Source organism: Octodon degus, unplaced genomic scaffold, assembly GCF_000260255.1.
Source record: "Octodon degus isolate 3935 unplaced genomic scaffold, OctDeg1.0 scaffold00026, whole genome shotgun sequence".
NCBI lineage: Eukaryota > Metazoa > Chordata > Mammalia > Rodentia > Octodontidae > Octodon > Octodon degus.
In genome coordinates, this window is record NW_004524602.1 from 4213812 (window position 1) to 4238916 (window position 25105).

At 38.1% G+C, this 25105-nt stretch overlaps 1 protein-coding gene across 1 annotated transcript in view; it reads right to left on the reverse strand.

The window, feature by feature from the left end:
* The window catches only part of Neo1 (neogenin 1), a 213878-nt gene that overhangs the window by 16662 nt on the left and 172111 nt on the right, over positions 1–25105 (reverse strand). Inside the window, exons 19-26 of the mRNA XM_023712423.1 lie at positions 20083–20178; positions 17364–17539; positions 17142–17280; positions 14822–14929; positions 13290–13484; positions 12596–12628; positions 9533–9601; positions 4216–4360 (exon numbers count right to left, since the gene is read on the reverse strand). Coding sequence (XP_023568191.1) covers positions 4216–4360; positions 9533–9601; positions 12596–12628; positions 13290–13484; positions 14822–14929; positions 17142–17280; positions 17364–17539; positions 20083–20178 — 961 coding nt within the window. The remainder of the gene's footprint in view (positions 1–4215; positions 4361–9532; positions 9602–12595; positions 12629–13289; positions 13485–14821; positions 14930–17141; positions 17281–17363; positions 17540–20082; positions 20179–25105) is intronic.

Here is a 25105-nt window from a genome sequence, read left to right on the forward strand (position 1 = left end):
AAAAAAAAAAAAAAAAAAAAAAAAAAAACAAATAAGGACAGCCAGTACTCTATATCTGTGAGACTCTTTTTTTTTCTTTGGCAGAACTGGGGATTGAACTCAGGCCCTTGCACTTGCCAGGCAAGCGCTTATTCTACTGAGCTATCTCCCCAGCCCCAGGTACTCTGTATCTGTAGGTGTCATATCTTCAGATTTGGCCAGCTGCACATTAAAAATATTTTTTTAAAGAAGCTACACTGAACATGTGTAGACTTTTATTGTCATTATTCTCTAAACAATATAGTATAGCTATAGCGTCTCATTGCAGTCTCATGTTCAATGATAGGGATATGCTGAGAAACGCATTCTTAGGCAATTTTACTGTATGAATAGAGTGTACTTACAAAGCCTAAGATTACTGTACTGCCATTATGCAGTATAAACTTACTGAGCCACTATTGCATAGGTGATATTAGATATTACATCCTAACCTAAAAATATGAAATCCAAAATGCTCCAAAACCTGAAAATTTTGATGAGTGCTAACTATGCAAATGCTCCAAAATCTAAAAAAATTCTGGAATCTGAAATGGTGGTCAGGAGGCATTCTCTTGGAAAAGTGATGTAAAATGCTACGTAAATTTATCTTATTGGAGCAGAGAAAGAGATTTACAATATCAAGTATTTAGGTTAAGAAATAATCTATATAAGTAATCTATAGAGAGCATATGTTTATAGTATAAAGGAGGATATGTGCAGCTTATATGTAAGTAATCACTAGGCATTTTATACAATGCTTTGAGCATCCTAGAATTTTGGCATCTGAGGAGAAGCCATGGAATCAAAGCCCTATGGATACTGAAAGATGACTGTTTGTAAGGAATTCTGGAGGAAAGGAAAGACAGAGGTTTGTAAGCACCTGGTGGTAATAACCATGCAGTAGAAGGAGAGTTTGGATATTTTAGGATGGAAGTTTAAGTATGCTTTAATGTTGAAAGGACAATCCTAAAAGAATTGAGAGACGAGCTGTGGTGGAGACAGGAACAACAGCAAGCACCCAGTCTTAGAAACACAGCAGACAGTAAGGTCCAGTTGGCATAAGGAAATAACTGTAACTAATGTAGGAAGGTTTTTTTTTTTAAATTTTAGGACAGGGTGTACAGGGTGTACAGGGTCTCACTGCATAGACTGGACTCGTAGCGATCCTCCTTTTTACAGCCTCCCAAGTGCTGGGATTATAGGCATGCACCTCTATACCCAGTCCCAATTGCTGTCTCAGCGTGCTCCGGGAGCGGAGCCAGCACGGCAGGCCCAGGGATCAAACTCCCAGCCTCTGCGTCTAAGTAGATGCTTTAATCTGCTGAGCTATTTGGCTGGCCCTGTAGGAAGGTTTTAGATGAGATGGTTTTACACTGAGGTAGTTTGCATCTGCTGATATGAATGGTGACAGGAGGCAGTGGAACCTTTAAGAGGTAGGACGGAGTGGGAAGTAATTAGGATTGTGGTGGGCATCACCCTTGGAAGAGATTAAAGAACTTTTGAAGAACAAGGCTGGTTCTCAAGGGAACAACCACCGGTCATAGTGAGCCTGGCACCTTCTCCTGAATCCCTCTTTCATATGTGACTGGTTCCCTTTCTGATTCTCTGCCATACTGTGACAAGTGGTCCTCACAAGGCACTAGCACTGTGTTAAATGGAAGCCTCAGCCACTGGAATCATGAGCCAATAAACCTCTTTACCTAGCCTTGGGTATTCTGATGTAGCAACACAAAAATCTAATACATCAGCTGATAGCTTCTACCTTCTTCAAGGAGAAGCCTGGGTCATCTATTGAGAATGAGGAGACAAAAGAAAATGTGCTGAAAAAACAAAAAGGATGAATTCTTTATTGACTTTGAGGTTGTAAAATGCTATAAATACTACCTAAATGGGAGGAACTTAACGTATTAGAGAGGAGCAGTAAGAAAAATTTGTTTATATTTTTCAGTGGCTAAGAGAACACTTTGAAAGCAGCCTACTGGGGAAGAAAAAGAGGACATCCCTGTAAAGATTTAATACAACTATTTTAAACAAAGAGACCCAACTCTGTAGGACTTACAGAGTCAAAAACAAGAGTACAGAGCCTGTTGTCAACTTAGTCTCAATCTTCAGAGTACCTCCTTTTTAAAAATTTACATTAAACTTTAAATCCCCCCAAACACTGAAGAATCCTATCACTTTGATTTTTAGATGCTATTAAATAAAGATCTCAAAAGGGCCAGTGAGATAGCTCAGCAGACTAAGAGCCTACTTTGGCAAGTGCAGAGACTAGGGTTTGATCCCCGGTCCTGAATACTGCACCAGCCCCACCCCCCAGGGCACACTGAGCCTGTGACTGAGTCTGGGTGTGGTGGTGCACGCCTATAATCCCAGTGCTGGGAAGGCTGAAAACAGGAGGATCAGTACGGGTTCAAGCTGTATAGTGAGACCCTGTACCAAATACATAAAATGAAAAAAATAAAACAAAAAATAAACTCAAGACTTCTAAAGCAGATATAAAAGCAAGTTCATAAAGATAGACAAATGTGAAATGACAAAATAAAGACACCTGTAAAAAAGTTCTAAAGTAGGAAAAAGTAGTCTTTATGGTTTTTAAGGGGAACTGTCTTCCAATCAAAATTAGACAGGGACAGCTATAAGAGGCAGTACTCAAAAAGCAAATAAAATAAGCCCTCATTCTCCTGTCAGAAGATGCAAGCTATAGAAAGCTTATTTGGGCAAAGTAAGATTTTAAAACATCACACAACCTACAGCAGAAGACAAAGTCATTACCAGCAACAATTATAAGGTAGCTTGTACGTGTCCTATAAATCAGAAACAAATTTGACATTAATATATGCATTCTAGCCTTATTTGTCCCCCTACCCCCATACCAGGGATCGAATTCAGGACCCTGTGCTTGCCAGGCAGGCACTTATGCTGCTAAGCTGTATCTCCAGCTCCTGAATTTCTATTTTATGGAGCAAATCCCCATCTTACGATCTTTCAGAGCATTATAACTAAAGTGGTTTTGTTATTTCTACTGTCTTACTGGCCAGATATGAATTAAATGTGATCTAGGGTCATGGGTTGTTGTAAGTTTATGCGCTGCTAGCAGTATAAGTGCTGCCCAAGCAAGCATAGTTGTCTTCGGTTTAGGAGATCTTCAGTGACAAACATGGAGCTGTCATCCCTGGTGATAACAAAGCCTTCTTGGAAATTAATTCTTCCTAAGGCCTTGACTAAGGCTCTTTTTGAGTGAGTATTGCCCTCCACACTTATGTTCATTATGGTTTACTTGGTTTGGTGGTTTCTCCTCACAGATTTGCTTGTCAGCAGGTAATGCACCATAAATATTTTTCTCTATTAATGAAACCCTTTCAGTTGGAGGTCCCTATTTGTAAACTTTGGAGATTGGGGGTACTAGCAACTAGACCCAGAGCCACAAAGCTACATCTTACCCTTAAACTTTTTTTTTTTTTAATTTTTTTAATTGAGATAGGGAATCTCACTAAATTGCCCAGGCTGGGCTTAACTTTGCAATCTTCTTGCCTTAAACCTCTCAGAGTGCTTGGATTATACCACCATGCTCAGCTTCACACTTTTTAAAGAGCTTGTCAAGGTCTGCAAAAGCTTTTTTAAACTTTTATTTTGAATTATCTTATGGATTTTCTTCTCCTGCAAATTCCTTCTTACTCCTTCTTCAGTTCTTCAGGTCTGTACAGGAATTTTTCAATTTTTCAATTCCATTATAATCTTATGGGACTCTCTGTGACAGTTACACTGGACTGTCAACTTTCATTAGTTTGCAAGCTGCTAGGAGAGTACTAAGGCCCACTTTTGGTCAGGCTGGGTTGGTCATGGAGGTTCTGCCTTCAGCTGTTCCTCTGCTTTGTCGTGTGTTGAACAACTTTCATCCACCAGGCCATTTGTCAACGCAATTTCTGATTTAAATCCATTCTACTATAGATTGAAACCATAAACTAAATAAAGCTCTTCTTTAAGTTGCAAGTATCAGGTATTTTGCCCCAGGGATACAAATGTGACTAAAACACACTCTTTGAAACAGTGCATGACTGTTAAAATTACTTTTGATGTGGTTTGTGTAACTCTTTGTGCCACTCTTAAGTCACACAGAAGCAAAAAAACCACAAACAAACAAAAAACACCCCCCCCCCCAAAAAAAAAATTCTATGGGTTACATTTGGGGATCCTTACTTTTTCTGGTGAGAGGTGGTACGCCGGGTACAAAAGACAGCGATGATCACGACCACCACAATGGTGACAACGCCAACAGAAACAATGATGACCAGCAGCATATTGCTGTCTAGAGGAGAGGGGCTTCCATGAGGGCTGTTGCTGCCTGCATAGGGAAAATGGTACATCTATTAGTTTGTTAAAGAATTACAAATGCATTCACCTAGGCCATAGAACTGGTCCAGTTTACTTCAGGTGAGCTCCTTTATAACACGCATCACTGTGCAGCATGAACTGCTGCATGAAGATGGCTCTTTCTTCTGCACTATGAGCTCCTGGAGAGCTTAGACTCTGTCCTATGCTTCAGGCTCACCATAGAGCCTTGCTCAGAGAAGATAATCAATGAAAGCTTCTTTAATTTAAGGAACATTTAAGAACTTTCAAGTGTTCAGATATAGTTTGATAAATAAAGTTTTGCTTCTACATAAACATGATATACAAATTCATCTCGAAAATAAACTATTTCTGAATCATTTGGGTTTTTTTAGCTTTCAAAACCATCTTAAAATATATATGTGTACAAATGTTCCTCTAACATATAGAGGAATGAAGATTATGAAAATATTACTTGAGAAAATTACCCGTTCTTTTCAAATGAACACACAGCTTTGAGAGGAAATTTTTTCCTCTCAACATCAGGAAAAAAGTAGGTCTGAAGATATGTACTAATACTATGTATTATGTGCTAGCCAATGTTCTAAGGTCAACAACAAAGATAGGGGGCCTGCCCCGTAGCTCAGTTCTTTAAGTGGCTGCTTCAACAAAGCAGTCAGCCTCAGGTTGCTGTGGCTTGATCCCCAGAACTCAAGCCAGCCAAACCTGCCCTGAAGGTATTCTGAGCCAGCCAAACAACAACAGCAACAACAAACCCAAACAAAACAATAACAAAAAAACAACAACAAAGATAAAATGTTCAGGGCAGAGCTGGGTAAATAATAAATAAGGTATTACTAGTTAATAATGAGTACTATGGAAAAAATGAGAAGCTGTGATACAAAGTGAGTGGATGGCTAATTCAGACTGAGTGGTTAAAAAGCTTTTCTGGATCCAGCATAGATAACCTCAGGAGGTCACTCTCCCTGGTTCTGTCTTAAGAGGCAGAGGGAACACAGGGCTACGGCCATGTACATAGTCATTTTCCATGATTCTGAAGAAGTTGGCTCGGAGCCTGCATGTACATATTTGAATAATTATTTCTTGCTTGCTTTATTATTTTTTTTTAGAAAGATCTCACTATGTAGTTCAGGTTGGCCCTAAACTCACAATGTAGCCCCCAGGCTGGTCTTGAATTCACAGCCATCTTCCTGCGTTAGCCTCCCAAGTGCTTGGATTATGGGCATGTACCACTACACCTGGCTCCTCCAATTTTTGAATCCTGTGGATAGTGACTAAGGAGCCATGCCAATCAGGAAATAGCCATCTAGTGCACTCAACTTGGTTCTAAGTTTGATTTGCTTTCATCTGTTTCATTGGATAAGTAGATATATAGAAAGAAAGAAAGAAAGAAAGAAAGAAAGAAAGAAAGATGAGAAGATGCCATTTGAGCTGGTATTTCAATAACAAAAAAGATCCCATCATATAAAGATCTGAGGGACGTGAATATTCCAGGGGGAGGGAACAACTACGGAAGGATTCTGAGGTAGAAAAAGGCACTCAGAGTTGCTTAAACAGAGAGTCAATTTAAGAGGGAAAGGAGTGAGGGAAAACAATTCAGATGAGGCCAGAGAAGTGTGTAGAAGTCAGACTATTTAGGATCTCAAAGAAATGCAGATTTTTTTATTTTCCTATTGCTTATGAGTTCTCGACATTGTTTTAAAAACTAAGGCCCTCTGGAATGTAGCTGAGTCTTGTTGCACTCTCTCTCCCTTTCTTCCTCCCTCTCTTTCTCCCTCCCTCCCTCTCTTTGAAAGATAGGATCTTGCTATGCATTCTAGAATGGCCTTGAACTCACTATTTAGCCCAGGCTAGCCTTGAATTTGTGGTGATCCTCCTGTTTCAGCCTTCTGAGTGCTGGGATTACAGGTATGCATGGCTACACCTGGCTATTTCCTGCTATACATTTTCCTTTCAACTCAGGTCATGAATAGTCACATTATGTAATGTGATAACTGCCACAGAACTAACCACCATGGATAGTTGCTGTCCTGTAGCTACTCTATCTTCCTCTTATGTAACTAGTAACTAGAACTATACAATAATGATATGAACTACCTTGCCAAGTAGTAAGTCTTTAGTTATTAAAGGTATTTTAGAGGGGCATCTTACCAGTGTGAGATGCTGTAGAAGAAATTTCTATCAGGAAGAATGGTCTGTAAAACCATTTTTTAAAAAATTTCCTAAAGTGGGGCTGGTGAGATGGCTCAGTGGTCTAAAGCACCTACTTAGAACAAGCTAAGCTAAACAAAGCACAGGGACAGCGGTTCAATCCCCAGCACCACATGCCAGCCAGCCCCGCCCCCTGGTGGGCTGAGCTGGCCACACACAAAAATAAATTATAAAAAAAAAAAAAAATAAAAAAAAAAAAAATTCCTAAAGTGATTCTCATATACCACCTGGCTTTTAAATTTACGATCTAATCCAAACTCACTTGTTGTGGCAATCTCTTCTACAACACTGGATTAGCTGACCTTCCAATTTTGATTCTACGATTTTATAGACTACATCTAAGCACAGTGCTAAATCTGGACTGATTTGGAAGGGCTTAAGAGCTTATTCTTCTACATTTGGTTCAATCATTTTTATCCTTCATTTCTGAGAAAAAGGTAAGCAGACTGCCAACTTAAATTGTACATAGTAGTCTTTGATAAGGTAACATTTTTACTTAGGGAAAGACTAAAATGCTGGGGCCAGTAAAACAAAACAGACTGTTCATGTTAACGTTTTCCTTAACATTGTTATTAATGGTGCTGAGCCACTGTATCAGGTATTTCGTGGAGTGACCATTGCAGGTCAGAGGCTGGAGAGCTGGGGATGGGAGGCAAGCAGAAGTGGTAGCAGTCCTTTCTGCATGCCAGACAGACAAATTCTCATTTAAGTGCATCTGATACCTAACACATGCCCCACATAAAAGCTTCCACATAAGTAAAACTAAGAATGAGTTGCCACAGCGGGTATCAAACTCCTGTGTGAGGGAACAGAACATGCCATCTCCATGCCTCATCTGGGCTACTGCAACAGCTTCCTAATGACTTTTCCCTGATTTCATTCTTTTTTTTTTTTTTTTTCCAATTCATTCTTTGTTGGTATCAGAGTTACAGTAGCCACAAGTAAATGGAAGTCTTTGTGTACCAGTAGTCTCATAATTCACGTTATCTAGAGGCTAACGCTCTAATTTGTAAGCACTGGCTTTTGAGCCCATACCAGTATGATTCTACTATATCTTTAACTCAATCTCTCCCTTGTCTCTAGACAGAGCTGCTTTTTGCATATGACATTTTTGTCCTGGAATGTCTGACCCCTCCCTGAGATTAAGCCATCTTCCGTGCATCTTTAAAACTTGGGTTCTACAAGGCTTTTCCTTTTTCTATTAGGCAATTATTCCTCTTTCTCTACTAGCTTGCCACAAAGAATGTGAAACTTTAAAAATATGCATGCATGAATAAATGCATAAATTAAAGGAGAGACAAAGAGACAATAAATTTTCTCACATCTTAACATTATAGTGGGAATACCATGGAAAGTAAAAGATGCATGGAGAACCTATAAACAAAGTCTTCAAGCTTAGACGATAAAATATCTAGAAGCACAAAAGCTTGTATGGTTCTAAAAACAGGTTGATTTCACTGAAGTATGGGTAGAACCATTTCTGATTCAGCCATCCAGCCAGCCAGAGTGAAGGATCACTGCATTCCCGTAACTAGATTGTGAATCTCCAGAGGATAGGCTTTCCTCTTTAATCCATCTCCTGAGCAGAAGTGATAACACACGGTCAATTCTATTACCTACTTCTGTGGACATTTTGCCACTTTGGATTCTCACATGTGGCACAGCACCCCCTGATTTTTAGGGTGCTATGGCACTGGAAAAGCCAAACAGAAAGAAACCTAGGGTTTGGTCCTAACTAGAATCAGTGGATGCTCATTACTTTTCTACTGAGTCTCTCCTTCCTGTATTCTCAGGGTCAAATGTGATTTCACATGTGAATGTAACTTATAAATGGTGAAGAAAGTTCTATAGAGAAGAAGGTGTTATTAAATTAGAAGATATCAGCTCTTAGGGTGCTGAGAACAGTGGGAAGAATTTTCTAGAATTCCCAAAGTAAAACAGTGCAGTTAGTAGTACAGGGAGAACTTTAATGGTACTGAAACATTTCTTTGCTTGTTTTGGGTGATAGCTAATCCTGCTAGAGGGTTTATTTTATTTTACTTTTTTCCCATAATTTTATTGAGAAAGAAATAGCAACGAGACAGTTTCAAATCAAATTGGCAGGACAGTTTCAATAATTAATATATTGCATACTGCCTTTCTAGTGGTTATTTGCTGTACAAGACTGCAGACATGATATCCTATTTACAAACATTATTAGAACAAATCCCTCTAGTCATTAAGAGAATGTAACTATATATCTATCCTAACCATTTTGAATACACAGATACAAAATGGACATTCATCTGTATCCCCTTTTTGTTTAGTTCCGTCATCTGAATATTATAGGTGTGTTAACTCAGCAAAATATTCTAAAAGAGTCCAGTAGTCCATAATAGTATTGGGTCTTCTGCTTGACTGGCAATGTCAGAAGTTGTTGACCTGAGTCCCCTACAGCTCAACATAACACCATGGCTTGACTTCTTATACTTCATTTTTATACTTTTCTGCTGGATGGTTAAGACCAAGGTAAAGCAGGACCTATGCAACAAGAGTTGTAGCTTTTTGGTCTGAGAAGGTCAGTGAAATGCCCTCAGGATTTGTCCTGAGATCCTGTACCTCAGATTGTAGATCCTTTGTCAGTGTCAGCCATGTGGATGAGTCATGGCCATTGCGAGGGTTTATTTTTTGAAAAGTCTCTTTTTCTACAGATAGGAATTTATGAATTGGTCTAAATAGTAATCAATATTTTAATTATTTTAATAATTATGGACTTACCTTAAGTTGGATATGTGGGGAAACAATTTTATCAGTGAACATTTTTGACAAACTGACTAATGCTAGATCTTATAATTAAAAAAGAACAGGCTAACTTGCTGCAATCTACTACTCAAGCTATAAAAAACATTTCAGGACTTTAGCAAAACTGTATCATGTTCACAGGAAGCTAAAAATGCCAAAGGAAGGGCTTTACCACTCATTGGAGGTTTGTAGTCATGTCCTAGATCTGGCATCCGACTTCCTTTTCCTGCAGATCCTGAGGCTGAAGCAGAAGAGATCATGTCAGTAATGACTTAACACATTGCTGTGACAGTTCACTTCACAGCTACAAAAATTTCTACAAAAAAAAAAAATCAAAAACAATTTCAGTCTACTTGTCCACAAGAAAATGAAGTCACATAAATAATGGGAAAATATAATCTATGTGTGCAAAGCAAACTAAGGTTTAGCTTTCTGTACAATGAGGCATCTGAAAGGCTGACACTTCTGCTTTACTGCTGGGACTAGACTGCTACTGCTGATCAGCAAGTGGGGACAGACCCAGTTCTCTCGCCCAGGGAACAGCTCCCCAAGGGCTGCTCAGGACTTATGGCAGAAGGAGCTTCTACTGGAAAAAGAAGCAAGGGACACTGTTAGGTCAATGCCTGCACCAAAGAGCAGAGTTCCTCCAAGGGACACAGCTATGCTGATCTGGTCTATTGGTCGTCAATACGGTTTCCATTATTTTCTCAAATTGTAACTTCCTTAGCCTAAGCAGGAGCACAAAGATAAATGGAGGTTTAATTTGAATTCTCAGTTCTTGCTCTGTCACGTAAACATCTAAAGATGGAAAAATATTATCTTCCTTCTAGCTGCTCACAAAGGATACTGTCTCTGAGTCCATCATCACAGAACATAAAAAAAAGAGACTGCTGGCTTCAGGCTTGGGGCCATCCCAGTAGCAGCCAGTGCAAGCATCTGTTTTTTAAAACATTGAAGTCCATTATTCTTGGACTTGAACCTGTTCTTCAGTTATAGAAAAAGCTGCTTTGGTAAAGCAAATACAATGAGTTTTTCCCTAATAAAACAAAGGTATCCCTCAATCTAAGGTTTGTAGCCAGAAATCAAATATCATACTTCCCCCCAAAACAGGCTAGAGAAACCAGCAAAGTGAAAGCTTTTCCTTATACTTAATATCATGTAACATTTAACACTGGAATACTGGCTCTATTATATGTAACTGATGTTGGGCAAGCTGCTTTTTTTTTGGGACCCAGTTTCCTAATTATAAAACAGGAAAAAGAATGGTATTTACTTCACAAAACTGTTATGAGCATTAAATGGAAATTTAATATCAATATTTTGACTATTTGATGCATAGTAAATGTTCAATAAGTGTTACCATTATTACCAGCAAAATAAACCTATACTATCTTTTCATGGAGGGAGAAAGCATGGAACTTCAGAAAATACTTGTACATGATAGTTACTTCTACTAATAAAGCTTTACTAGAAAAGCATAAACTAGATGTGTTTCTGCAAAATAAATGAAAGCAATTCAAATCTGAAGTTATCTGTAACTAGTTCATTTAACAGAATAAATCCAGAGACTAAAATAATCTTTGTTGTTTCTAGAGGCTGAAAATCCCCGCAAGAAAGTTAACAGAAGTTTTTAGAAGTCCAAAAGGGCATATTCCTGAACTGCACTGAGTCCCTGAGCCCTCTTCCATTGTCCACACTTCTTCTTTTGCCCACTTATTCTGTGCCATCACTTCCCCAGAGAGCACACATCCTGTGTCAAGGCTTGTTATCCATGTACTTCTTTCACTCTGAGTCTAGCTGGCAGGGCCAGCCCAGGCCATTAAGATTTTCCTATCTGAGTGTTTGTGATAATCAGCTACAAACTGATTTTGTAGCAAACTATGCAGAACACTGGGTTGTGAAAATAATAGCCAAAGAACACACTCTGCCAATAGACTAATCAGTTTATATTTCTATTTCTCAACATTTTTTCTTTCAAACTTAGTTCATTTTTTTTTTTTTTTTTTTTTTTTGTATTTTAGTACAGAGTCTACAGGGTCTCACTACGTAGATTGGACTTGTAGTGATTCTCCAGTGTTCAGCCTCCCAAGAGCTGGGATTACAGGAGTGCACCACCAAGCCCAGTCTCAATTGCCATTTCAGATAGCCCTGAAGGCGGGGCTGGCACGGCATGCTGGGGGTTTTCCTTTAAATATAAACTGGGCAAGAAATTCAAGGATGCACGTAGCAACACAAGGACCAATATGTAAGGAATTGTAATTACTGCAGGTATGGTGCAGCTAAGAACTGCACTGTGGCTGCCAAGTGGAGAGAACAATGAGCACATTTATATTCTGTGCACACACATTACAGTTTTTTACACCCCCATACTTCTACACACACAGACACATACAGACACACACAGACGTTTCCAGTTTCCCTGTCTAATGAAAGATTCATTGAACGCAAACCCATGCCCACAGCCCTGAACTGTGACACCTCAAGTTCTGACTCTTTCTTGTATTGACTAAGATCTAAAGATTCTTTATTTCTAATAGCTACTCTTAAATTACAAAATTTACATTTATTATTCTTTTTCAGTATAGAAATATAGCTAGCTGACCTTTAAGAAATCAGATGATGGATGATTTCAGAAAAATCAATACCCAAGCTTCCTAAGTTTTTATGTTAATAACTTTGTCTTCTTTTAAAATGATCAGAGACATTGAAGAGAAAAAATGGAAAAGATCTCTCAATGAACTCACTGTAACAGAATAAAGAAAGCACTCCTGGTGATGGATAATCATGGCATTTAGTAAGATAAATGCGCAGGTTTGGGGAGTACGATATTCACTGAATTTGATTACAACTTTTCATTTAGAGACACTACTGAAATTCTATAAAAATTTGTTTAAGTGCTTCTTCATGTTTCCACTGCCCATCATTGTTATAGAGCTTTAGTATCACAGAGCATGAAGATAATCTGGCCCACTCTTATGCCCAATCTCCTACAGCTGAGGAGTTGGTTTATTCAACTCAGTTTTCTTCCACCAGTCTGTTTAACTACTAAGTAAATCCTCCAGCTTTTCAGATACCCCACGTGCTACCAACACAGGACTCCATTCCACACTGGCCAATAAATATGTGGTTTTAATACATGATACTGATTTTCAAGAAAAAAAAAGAAACAAAAACAAAAAAAGCTAATAAGAGGTCACAAAAGAGGAAAGAGGACAGAGGCCATCTACTCATTTACCTTGGTCATTAGGCATTTTATCAGAGGAGTCCGCTAACAGGCCAAGCACAGGGGAAGAAAAAACAAGAGCATGGATCACAAGCTTTGAAGATGGGACAAATAGAAGTCTTAAAGGAAAAAAATAAAATTCCCACAAACTTCCAAACAAATTGAGTCTTGCTTTTAAGAGAAAAGATGTTTGGGTTTCCATAATTCCACAGATTCAGTTACCAACTAAATTTCATTAGCCTAAAGTTTCAATATTTTATTTTCTTATCTAAAGTTTTAAATAAATGGTATAAAAATCTCCTAGTCTCTTGTTCTCTACAAAGGCCCACAAATAAGCCTTTTAGGGTAACAGCCTCTGTGTGTTGAAAGAAAACCATCCATCACAATAACATGCTTTGTCACTATGAATGGGAAACAAAAGGGTCACATCTGATTTAACTGCTAAAAACTTGTACACAATGAAATTCATCTGCTCCAAACAGCCTGGAGCCAAAGTTCCCCTGCTGTGAAATGATTAGATCAGTAACCTGGGTAGTACTGATTTGGTGGTCACTGGGTGGGTGAGGGACCATCTGGGATAAATCTTCACACTATGGCTGATATATTACTCACAGGACTTCTTATATTAGTCATAGATTCTATCTGCCAAAGTGATATGTATAAGCACAGCCCCACTAAACAATACCCTCAGCTCTGGGAGATTTACCTTTAGGTGTTCTGAACTGCACAGCTTCAGACATGGGCCCCATGCCCTTTGAGTTCCGGGCCTGGATTTTGAAGTAATATGGAGTGTCAAGTGTTAGCTCTTGAATCTGGTGAGTCAGTCTGTTTCCCACGACGGGCTCAATAACCCAGTCATGTATCTCAGCATTCACATCTGTACTGTAATATATGATGTAGCCTGTCCAAAGGAGTTAATAGGAAAATAAATCTCATTCCTGTTTTTCTTTTTGTAATCAGGAAGCCAGTAAGTATATATGACCATTATATGCATACTATAGCACAGTGGAAATGAACCCATGGCACATGTGTACCGTTGAAAACTCTAATAAAAGGTTTGCTGTCACTGTCACAGCATGCTTAAATAATGCATCCACAAGAGTATACAATTAAAATAATGCAGTTTTAAAAATCAGTAATGACCTGATATGCTGGTTTAACTTTCATGAAAGTGGTATCTTGGGAGAAAAAAACTGGCAGATGGGCAGCAAGCTCTGATTATTTCAGACGCTAGTGAGTGAAACCAGTGAACTGTCACCAAATACTTCCACCAGGGGGCACTCAATGCCTATGGATGAGGAGGAAGCCTCAACTGCTAGCCTACCTGATTCGCACAATAAAAACCCACTACTGTTACTGGTTTTAAAAAGACAAGGTAAAATGCAATCTGAGTCAAGTTGTGCTTGGTTCTTTCATGGAAGGAGAAGAGTCAAAAAACCAAAAAAAAAAAAAAAAAAAAAAAAAAAAAAAAAAAAAAAAAATCAAAGTTTATGGAAAGGGATTTCTATGGAAAGGGATCATAGGGAAAGCTAAAAGGAAGATGCTATAAAACACTTTCCCTTAGGTCATCTTATTCTTATTTCAGAATCAAAACTCATTCAACAGCACCCACTTCCATTGGAGCAGAGGCTCAAAGTGGAAGAAGGACCAATAGCCAAATCTCACTAAGCTTTCCTTGATAAGGCTGAGGAGGGCCTAGTGTCATCTCCACTATGGAGGAAATCTTCTGAAAGTCTGAAGAAAAATCCCAGCTTCCTTTCGCAGCCAAGGCAAATTCAAGCTTTGTAAGAGCCCAGGAACCTGAAGTGGAAGACCTTGCAGGCAAAAAAATCTAATGGGCTTTGGGTGATTTAGTGTAAAAAAGTAGAATCATTATTTATGGCTTCCTGTCCTATAGAATTAGGTGGGGATATACGACTCCAAAGATGGCAATTTAGGCAGTGAATAACTTTCCCAAGGAAAACATGTTATGTCCATAAAGTCCCAGTATAGCCAGAGGCTGTCTAGGGTATCTTATCCCTGTTAGGCTTGTAGGCAGCATGAGGCTGAAGCACCAGCTGGAGACTCATTTCAGTGCTACTGTGAGCAAAGAGCACATGCCCTTGTTCCACTTTCAAAGACCACCATGGCTCACACCACCCATAAAATGAACAAGTCAGACTTCAGATTCCCACTCTTGAGAATACAGTAATTTCCTAGAACAGGGCACAGGCAAACATACATTCTGAGGCACCATACCTGTAATTTTGCCATTGGCTTCAGAGGGAGGCTGCCAATTCACAATTATGGTCCTTGGTTTTCCCTCTTTACTTACAACTGTCACATCCTTAGGTGGAGAAGTAGGAACTACAAAATAACAACACTTTGAATAATTCCTGTTTACTACAATATAAGTTGACCATTTTCTCAACCTTTTCCATTTGTAAAGTACAAAAAAGTATAAGATAAAAAAGTTAAGGCCTCCCAGCTTCAACTCACAGCCTATGTACAAACAGTTCCCATAAAAAGAAGATATACAAAGTACAAAAGAGGAAACGTACTCTGAAGACACAGAATTGGCATCTCAGTTGGGGGTAAGGTATATACAGGATAGCTAGGGAAATCAAGTGTCATTTGTACCAAGTATCTGTTATATGCTAGACATTGTACAAAAAGTATCTCATTTAATATTTATGGCAACCTTCAGAGATCACTATCACTGTCCATGCTTTATAGGTCAGGACATCAAAAATGAGAGAAGTTAGGTAATTTACCCAAGATGACTTTCTTTCCCTCAATGTAGATTGTTCTGCTAGAATATTTTTAAGTGTAGAGTAGTTTTCTCCCTTAAAAATAGCTGGATAAAAAAAAAAAAAAAAAAGAATAGTTGCGCTCCAAACCAAAGAACTTTTTTTTTCTTTTCAAAGTTTTATTGATAAACATTTAGCAATGAGACAGTTTCAAATCAAATCGAAAAAAAGTATACTTTTTCATTTCTTTTTTTTCTTTTCTTTTTTTTTTTTTCAGAACTGGGGATTGAACTCAGGCCCTTGCCCTTACTGGGCAACCACTTATTCTACTGAGCCATCTCCTCAGCCCCAAAAGAGAAAGGGTCGGGACGGGGGCGCGAACTGGCGACCTCGCGCTCCGCGGCCTGGCGCCGAGACAGCCGCGCCAGGTCGCCGCCTCAAAGAACTTTTAAGATCCCTATGTCCGCAAAGAAAAAATGATCTATGAATTGACATTTTTCAATTTAAGATTACACTAAAAGCATATGTAAACTAATGAGGTTACTGCTCCAGAAAAAATCTACAAAGAGCCAACAAAATGAAAATAACAGTGTACTTCTTGTATTTCCTTCCATGTTATTATAGCTGAAAACATTTAATGTTCTAGTAGGGAAATGTGCAAATTAAGTACCTCCTCAAAAGTACTCTTTTGAAATACTAGAATTCTGGTATAAGAGGGAGGGAAGCCTGGTTAAACACAAGCATCTTAAGGGTAAATACAAATTTTATTTATGAACTAATGGTTGGAATTAAAGAAAAAAGATATTTTTAAAACTGGTGAGAAAAGCAAAGTAAAGGTCTATTTCAACTTCTGGGTAGTAGTGGATTTCTAACTCTTGAAGGTCAACTCCTCTTTCTGCAGGCATTCCAATCAACTCTGCAGAAAAGTCAAGCTCATTTTGTGGAGAATTTGCACTGCTATATTATTCCTACACAGGAGAGGAAGACAGTGGAGTCAGCACAGGTAGAGATACCTAATGGTCACACATATACCCTTACTAAGATAGCCTAAGGGGAAGTAGAAGGTGAGGCCTAAAAGTAGGCAGAAAGTAAACAGTCCAATCTGGAGAGCCTGCTCTCTCCTTACTTTACTTAGCTATCTTTTTTTCTCTCATGGTTACTCACAAACAAAACCCAAAAGGCTATTTCAGTGAAAGATTTTGCAAAGATACTAACTTTTTCAAGAAAAGTTTTGAAGTGGCTTAAGGGTGTCAAGAGATTAGTCTCTAGCACACATGGTTGGCAACTACTTGGTGAAGGACAGGTCATTTCAGTTTTTCAATCTTAATCTACCAGATAAATAGGACCAATGACAATAATCTCTTACATCTATCCAGTGGTTCATAATTTACCATGTGCTCTCCCATCTGTTTCTCTTATAATAATCCTGTAGGAAAGGCAGGGATTATTCTCTCTCATTTAGAGAACTGAAGAGACTGAGATTCAGAGAGGCTAGATGACTTACTCTTGATCATACAGTCAGTAGATAAATGACCTAAGATTGAACTAAAGTCTCTTAATTCCTGAATTTAGTAAGCTTTGCACTACAGTATCCTGCTATTTGCTTATTTTCTTGTATAGTGCTGAAGCACAACTCCAAATGTAGCTGCTCACTGTATTCCGTAAATATGTCAATTAATGTACTCAATTCATTCTGTGGGTGGTAAAAGCAGGTAATGAGAAGTCTCATGACTTAGCATATGGCACAACATTACCACAGACTTCCACTGCCTTTGCGTTTTTCAAAGGGAAAAAAAAAAACATGTGACGTAGATTCTGAAAAAACATACCCAATTCAAAGGTGGTCCCATGGGCTGTCATACTCCACGTGCTTGATCTTCGACCTTTGGTCACCATCACAGAGAATTCATAGAGTGTATTTGGTTTTAAACCAGTAACCAAATAACTTAGAGTTGTTGCATTTGCATTCTGAAAAAAGTAGAAATCAGGAATTTTAAAATTAGAAAATATCACTGACTAGGTTTTTTCATCCAAAGCCAATGTGTCCGTACCTTGTACTTGGTGTTTGCTGGGATGTTGGTTTTCCATCGAACTGTGTAGTACCGGGAGTCCGTAATCTTCTGATGTTTGGGCAGGGAGTTGTCCGCCCAGGTGATCCTTATGGTGTCATGACTCAGAATGGAAGCCTGAACTCCCACTGGTGGCATCATGGGAGTGGGATCTGGCACTGGAGTGTATGGAGCATTAATAACAAATAAATCAACTTCAGAAGTGTCTGGGCAGAAAGTAATTAAAAAAGGGAAGGGGCATTTTAATGTAAACAAAAATAAAAAGGAAATGCAGGGTAACATAATGGAATGAAAGATGAGGAATGGAGAAAAAGAAAGAAAATCCAGAGTTAATAGATAACCATCATTCATTTAAAAAGAATATTTCCGCTGTGTTCTTTCTGGAAAAAAATTGTAGGAAAATGTTAAGAGAAGTATCAACTATCTTCTGTACTGCATACTACAGGCACATTAAAGTACGTGATTATATTAACATATACATACTACAATTTTCTTACAATTACTTGAAAGTTATACCTCCTGTACAAAAGGACCATAAAAGACAAAAAAATTGGTTTTCAAATAAAGGGTATAATTTCTCAACCAGTAGCACACAGTTCATTGTTTGGTTTGAGATTTTAGTAAAATGCTGAATTTTGGAAATCTGAGTTATCAGTGCATATCACCAGACATGAAAGGGCCTAACCTTAACCAAGACTTGAATGCTAGCTCATGGGTTGAGTTTAGACTTGCTGGTATCTTAGGTGAGAGGCAGGGTGGCAATTTAGCACACAGCCAAATCAACCAAAAGAACTCAAGGGCATGCTTCTTCCTTAAAGAAAGTAAGATGACACTATGATGGATTTCTGCTGCATTTTCTCCTGCAGTCCAAGAACCACCCAAAGATGAGCCCCCATCAGCTAAGGGAAATGCTGCCTTGTGGATATCATGGACTCAGGTACAATAGCCTTCAAGAACTGCAGAAACCATCAGAGTACTCATCTGATGGAAAGTCAGAATTCAGACGTTGTGCTGTATCCCTGGCAATGGGCACATCGTTAAGTGCTACCACCCACACACACCCACACACACACACACACCCCTAAGGACCATGAGCCTAGAGCAATACAGCAAGATCCCTTTGGGCCTTCACAATTCTGGGTTAGGTTCTCCAAGTACATATACATATACTGATTTATTTTAAGTTCATGTTTTCAAATGGGTTTCCCACAGTTATGGTGACTAGTTCTTCCTGTAACTTAAAATCTGAAGTGACACAGGCCTTACAAATACTGCACTAACGTAATAGTCTCCATAAATGTATTTCCTGCATAATAAGATCTAAAAATAACAGAGGAACAGCATACATTATAATCAAGGGCTTTGCTGAAAGTCTGTCAGAATATAGTAATTAGGGACAGAAAATGCATCTTCAGGTACAGAGATCATTAGAATTCTTTGAGAAATTTTTTTCTTATATGTACCAACCCTTTGAAAAAGTAATTAGGTTATATGATTCAGGAACATTTCTTTGTGTACTAGCCAGTGTATAATACTTTCAAACCACTAAACCACCTAAAATAATTTGTTTTCTTTTTCAGCCTAATTAAGAAAGTAGAAGAACACTTCAGTATTTTTTTTGTACTTTTCTGCCCCTTTGCTGGAATACTAAAGCTATTTTTAAAAGAATTTAAAAATTGCAGGCACATAGAAGACAGACAGGACAGAACTACTAAACATATAGTAATGATGTTAGTCTGAAGTAAAAGCTTTATTAAAAACAAAAAGGGACAAGGGCCAGGGAGACAGCTCAGTGGCATAAGTGCCTGCCTGGCAAACAAAAGGCCCTGAATTCATTCCCTGGTATCAAAACAAAAATAATAAAAATAAAATAAAACAAAAACAAAAAGGGACAGAAATTAACTTTTAATAAGAATATTGCCAAGTCTGTATTATCATACAAAGCATCTAGGAGATGTCATACAATAACTATTCAAACTTTTGGGCAACAAATGAAGAAAAAGTAATTCTGAAAGTCTTTGGTTTTCTGAGCCTTTTACAGAAAAAAAATCACAATTCTACTACAATTACTTCAATAAACTTTCATTTAAGTCTAAATTGGTATCTACAGAAATTTTACAACTATGCATATTTATTTTAGAGATATTTAAAAGGTAATTCAAAACACAATACTTACTCTTATACAACTGGTCAAATGGATACCATCTTTGGCTTTATATCTTTTATATAAATATGAGACATATGAAAGGTATATAAAATTATATTTTCCTAACCAACTCAAGTGACCACAGAGCAAATGCTGCCTTCAGCAATCATATATATTTACCACCACACTCTGTAACCTATATAATTTTTCTAGGGATACAGAGGTACTTTCACTTTTTGACTCATTTTAGTTATAATTAATATGCCTAAAAGATAAAAAAATCACTTTAAATTTTTCCAAACTATGCTTTTTCAATCCTAACATCCTAGAAACACGTGCAGCTATCTACACAGAATAGCTTACACAACAGGTTTATCTTTTTCCAAGAAGCAAAATGGGAACAGAACTTTGCGTGCTGAAAGCCTACGGGCCCATTTTAAGCTTGCACCTTATACTACCATATACATTTCTTTCATGAGCAGGAAAGCGGGATCGATGCCAATATGTAAGCTACTGGGAAAGTGCTGATGAGCACCAGAGACAGAAAGCCCCTACCTGTGTGCGGCCTGGTCACAGCACTTTCATACAGCGGGATGCCTTCACCCACATTGTTAAACGCTTTCAGGGTGATCACATAGTGAGAGCTTGGATCTGAGGGAAGGAAAAACGAAATAATTGAAAATCCTTGAAACAAAAAATTTTCAATTCAATGATGCATAATCTTAATTGCAGAGAAGTTCAAGAAAGACAACATTTAAAAAAAATCCACAATTAAAAATTTTGAATCCCCGGTTCCTCAAAAAAAAAAAAAAAAGAAAAGAAAAGAAAAAATATTTTTTTGAGTGTGAGGAGAGAGTATGATGGGAAAATATCTGGACAGAGGAACTTCTGGTTTCAGTCTCAGTTAGTGGATGCTGACTGCACCTGACTCTTCTACTATGCTGTAGTGATGTTTGTTGCATGACGCAGAATTTGGATGAGAATGATTTAACAAGATTTTCCCATGCTGGAAGTCTATCAGCGGAGCTTGACTTTAAATGACCTCTTTTCCTTCCCTGAAGGACAGTGACTAGAACCACCAAGATAGAGAGAGAAGCAGGAGATGCACTAAGTAAGTGTGAAATGCCCCCAGTGCTCCAAAGGGGGCCTCCTGATCCAGGGCAGCAAGCCTCAGATAGCCAGCAGGCAGACTTCTTGGCTGGACAAGATATGATCCAAACTGGCCTAGAGCTGATTCTGCAATGTCAGACCAAAAGGCTGCATTTCATGTGGCCCGCACTACTTGAAAAACTTAAAATAGTTGCCCTGTTGGTTTGCACATCCACGCTTTGGATAATAATGGGCAACATGTGGAGGTACCTGGTACTACCAGGTCAGAAAGAAATGGTAACAAACAGAATCAATGCCTGACTGGTAAGGAAAAAGTGGATTGAGCAACATCCTAGACAATGTCTTTTTCTAAAACTGGGGACAGTGGCAAATCCATCAAGATATACCTTTCCAAGGCTTATTCTTTTTTAAAAAAAAATATTTATTTATTCATTTATTTGATACAAGGTCTTGCCATGCAGTTCCAACTCGCAGTGATCCTCCTGTCTCAGGTTCCCCAGTGCTGGGATTACAGGTGTGTACCACCACACCTGGTTTCAGTGGCTAGTACAGGCCCAGTGTGGAATGTGGTACTGGGGATCAAACCTGGGTTCTCGTGCTTGCCAGGCAGGTGCTTAGACTGCTCAGTTATCTCCCTACTTATTATTTTGCTGCTCTCTCCCTATGTACTGTTCTCTTAGGTTTTTTTTTTTTTGGCTCTGAATGCCTTCAGGGCATGATTGGCTGGCTTGAGTTGTGGGGATCAAACCACAGTAACCTGAGCCTGACTGCTTTGTTGAAGCAGCCACTTAAAGAACTGAGCTAAGGGGCAGGGCCCCTCTTAGTTTTGATTAGCTTGTAACTGCCCATTAACTGTGAATATGTAGCTCCAGGCTAGATCCTTATTCTGAACCCAGACTTCTATCTTCAGCTATGTTTGGCATCTCCTCTTGGATATCCCAAATCTTTCTCTTCCTTTTTTTCCTCCTTCCACTTCAGACCTGCTCTAGTATTTGCTAGTTTAGTAAACAGCACTATTACCAAGCCTGATGCTCAAGCCCAAAATCTAGGAATCATTAAGATCTCTCTCTCTCTCTCTCATCCTCTCTAGAAAAATAATCAAGACATCAATTCAGCTTATGTCTCGAGTCTTTCCTTGTTCGCTGTGCTCCATCTTTCCTGGCCACCATTCTGTTAACTGAGCACTATGTTCTTTTCCACCACTACTGGCTAGGCTGGGAACACATCTTATCTGTCCTCTACTAGATAAACCTATTCACCAGTTGGCCTCCACTTACATAGCCTGTAACACCATTTCTGCTTCTTAGCACGGTGAACACTTATTTTCAAATTGTATTATTTCTAATAACTATGGCCATGTCTATCTGATTCATTGCTCTATCTCTAGGAGTGACTGGGATATTAAATATCTGTTGATGGGTAGAAGTTTTGGGGGAAAGACACTAACTTCAAATCTTGGACTAGATGGAATCTGAATATTTGAGGTTCATAAACCCAACAGGCAAATGTGGATATGGATGGGAAGCTCAGGAGAGAGCTCTAGTTTCATGAATAAATTCCAAAATGCACTTCTTCACCTGTGAGTTGCTTCTTTACTCAGCATTATATGTATCTACATACATGTAGGTTAAAGTATACAGCTCAAGCTTACTTATGTCCAATTAATTTTGTCTTTATTACTTTTTAATATGCACTCTCTTTTCTACTAGTCTGCCTGCTTTCTCTCTTCCACATAGGCAGTGCTCCTTCTCTTTTCTCTGTTTCAAGCACTATTCTGACAATCTTTCAATCCAGGCTAGTCTTTTCCTGACTGCTCCGCTGCTTTGTTAGGTAGCTCTCCTTTCTCTGAACACACTTCACTTCAACTCACTTCATTGTTTCTTGTGTTTTATTTTCCTTCTCCTGCAAGACTGAAAGCACTGGAAGTTCAAGGACCATGTCCCGTAAGTACAAGGAAAAGGATTTCCATTTCAGCAGTTACATAATGGAAACAGCAGGAGGCTGGTCATCACAGGGACATTTCTGTCCTGAGCAAAGCTTTGCTTCTGCTCCCCAACAATTACTTTATAAGACTCCTTATGTGGGGAAGCACTTAAGAGGTTAGTGGTATGGTTTCTTCTAGAAAAGAAAAAGTGAAAGGCCACTTTGTTTTGAATAGATTTAAACTGTAGCTTATTTTTTACCAATAAAGATAAAGATGTATATGAAACAATAATTAAGAAATTTCATCAGTGCATATTCTGAATTAAAGTCTTTCAAAATAAGATTTATAATGATAATCCAATTTGGAAAAGCAATCATACCTTTCTAAATTAATTAATTATTGTAAAATATTAATCTTTCTGAAATATTTCTGGTTTTTAAATCAATTATGAGGAATGATTAGTATACAACATGTACCTGTTTCAGTATACACTAAATTTTTTTTAAAAATTTTTTTAATTTGTGTGTGTGTGTGTGTGTGTGTGTGGCCAGCTCAGCCCACCAGGGGGTGGGGCTGGCTGGCACGTGGTGCTGGGGGATTGAACCGCAGTCCCTGTGCTTTGCTAAGCTTGTTCTAAGTAGGTGCTTTAGACCACTAAGCCATCTCACCAGCCCCTACACTAAATTTTTTTTTTGAAGATTTTATTTATTTATTTATTTTTTAATATTTATTTATTTTTATTTATTACATTTATTTATTGTGTGTGTGTGTGTGGCCAGCTCAGCCCACCAGGGGGCGGGTCTGGCTGGCATGTGGTGCTGGGGATCGAACCGTGGTCCCTGTGCTTTGCCAAGCTTGTTTCAAGTAGGTGCTTTAGACCACTGAGCCATCTCTCCAGCCCTACACTAAATTTTTGACAAGTTTATAAATCTAAGTTATCAGCACTTATATAAAGGACCCACCAAGGAGCTGTGTACTGGTCATTTTCTATCACTCCCAGTTTCATGTAATCACTGAACTTGCTTTGCCACTGCAGGTTAAATTTTATTTTGTAATTTCATAAAAATGTAATAAAAGTGTGTTCTTTTGTTTAACCTCTTATTCAGCATATTTATGAGACACAGCTGTTGATATGCATATTGGTAGCCTATTTCTTTTAATTACTGAGTAGTATTCAATTACATGGATACAATATAATTACAATTTACCACTTGATAAAAATTTGTATTATATCTTCTTTTGGGCTATGATAGTTACTATAAACACTTCTATTCAACCTTTTATGTAGACAATGATTTTATTTCTTTTGGTTAATGGGATTCCTGGATTGGACAATTAACTTTACAAGAAGTCTCCAACTGTTCTATAAATTGGTTGTACCATCAAATATTCCTAACAGCAAATATGGAAGTTCTAGTTCTGTATCCTTGCTGACCCTTGGTACAGTTAGTCTATTACATTTAACCAAATTTTCATGGGTGTAGAATGGTATTTCACTGTGGTTTCAGTTTATATTTTTCTGATGATTATTGGTTTGAGCATTTCACAAGATTGTTGTCCATTCAACACATCTTCTTTGGTTTGGTATCTGTCCAAATTTTCTATTTCCTTTTTTATTGGGCTTTCTTCTTACTGAGTTATAAGAATTTTTATATAATCTAGACTCAAATTCTCTGTCAGATATTTGAACGGGAGACTTTTTTTTTAATGTCCTAAAGTGGTATCATTTTATCAGTGTCTTTTTATTTTTTTTCAGTGTCTTTTTAAAGGTACAGGTTTAAAATTTTGATGAAATCTACTTTTATTATCAATTTTTTAATTCTATGACTTATGTGTGCTCTTCTGTACTCAAAAAGGTCCTTGCCCACTCCAAAGTCATAAAGCTTTTTCCTGTTTTCCTCTTGAAGCTTTAAGTCTGTTTTTGTGTAAGATGTAAAATTAGGAACAGGGTTTCTTTATTTTTTTCCTCATAAAGATATCCTATTACTCCTACAACTTTTTTTTTTTTCTGTATTTTAGGGAAGGGTCTACACGGTGCTCAGGGTCTCACTACTAGGTCGGACTCGTAGTGATTCTCCTGTTTACAGTCTTCCAAGTGCTGGGATTACAGGTGTGCACCACAATTGCTGTCTCAGTGCATAGCAGGCCCGGGGATCAAACCCATGGCTCCTGTGCCTGTTTATAGGCGCTTTAATCTGCTGAACTATTTGGCTGGCCCCCACAACTTTTGTTGAAAAGACTTTTTCCTAGTGAATTATTTTAGTACCTTTATAAAAAACAAATCATGTATTTTTAGAATGTACACTGTTCCACTGATCTGTAGTACTTTTATACCAATATCATATTACAAGGGCTTCAATATTATAGTTTAATGATGTCATAAAATAATTCTCTTTTTTAATTCAAAAATTTAAAAGCTATTATTTTTCATAAAAATTTTAGAATCAGCTTATCAGTTTCTACAAAGAAGTCAACTGGAATTTCTCTTGAAAGTACATTGGGACAAACTGTCACCTTAACATTGTCTTCAAATTGATGAACACA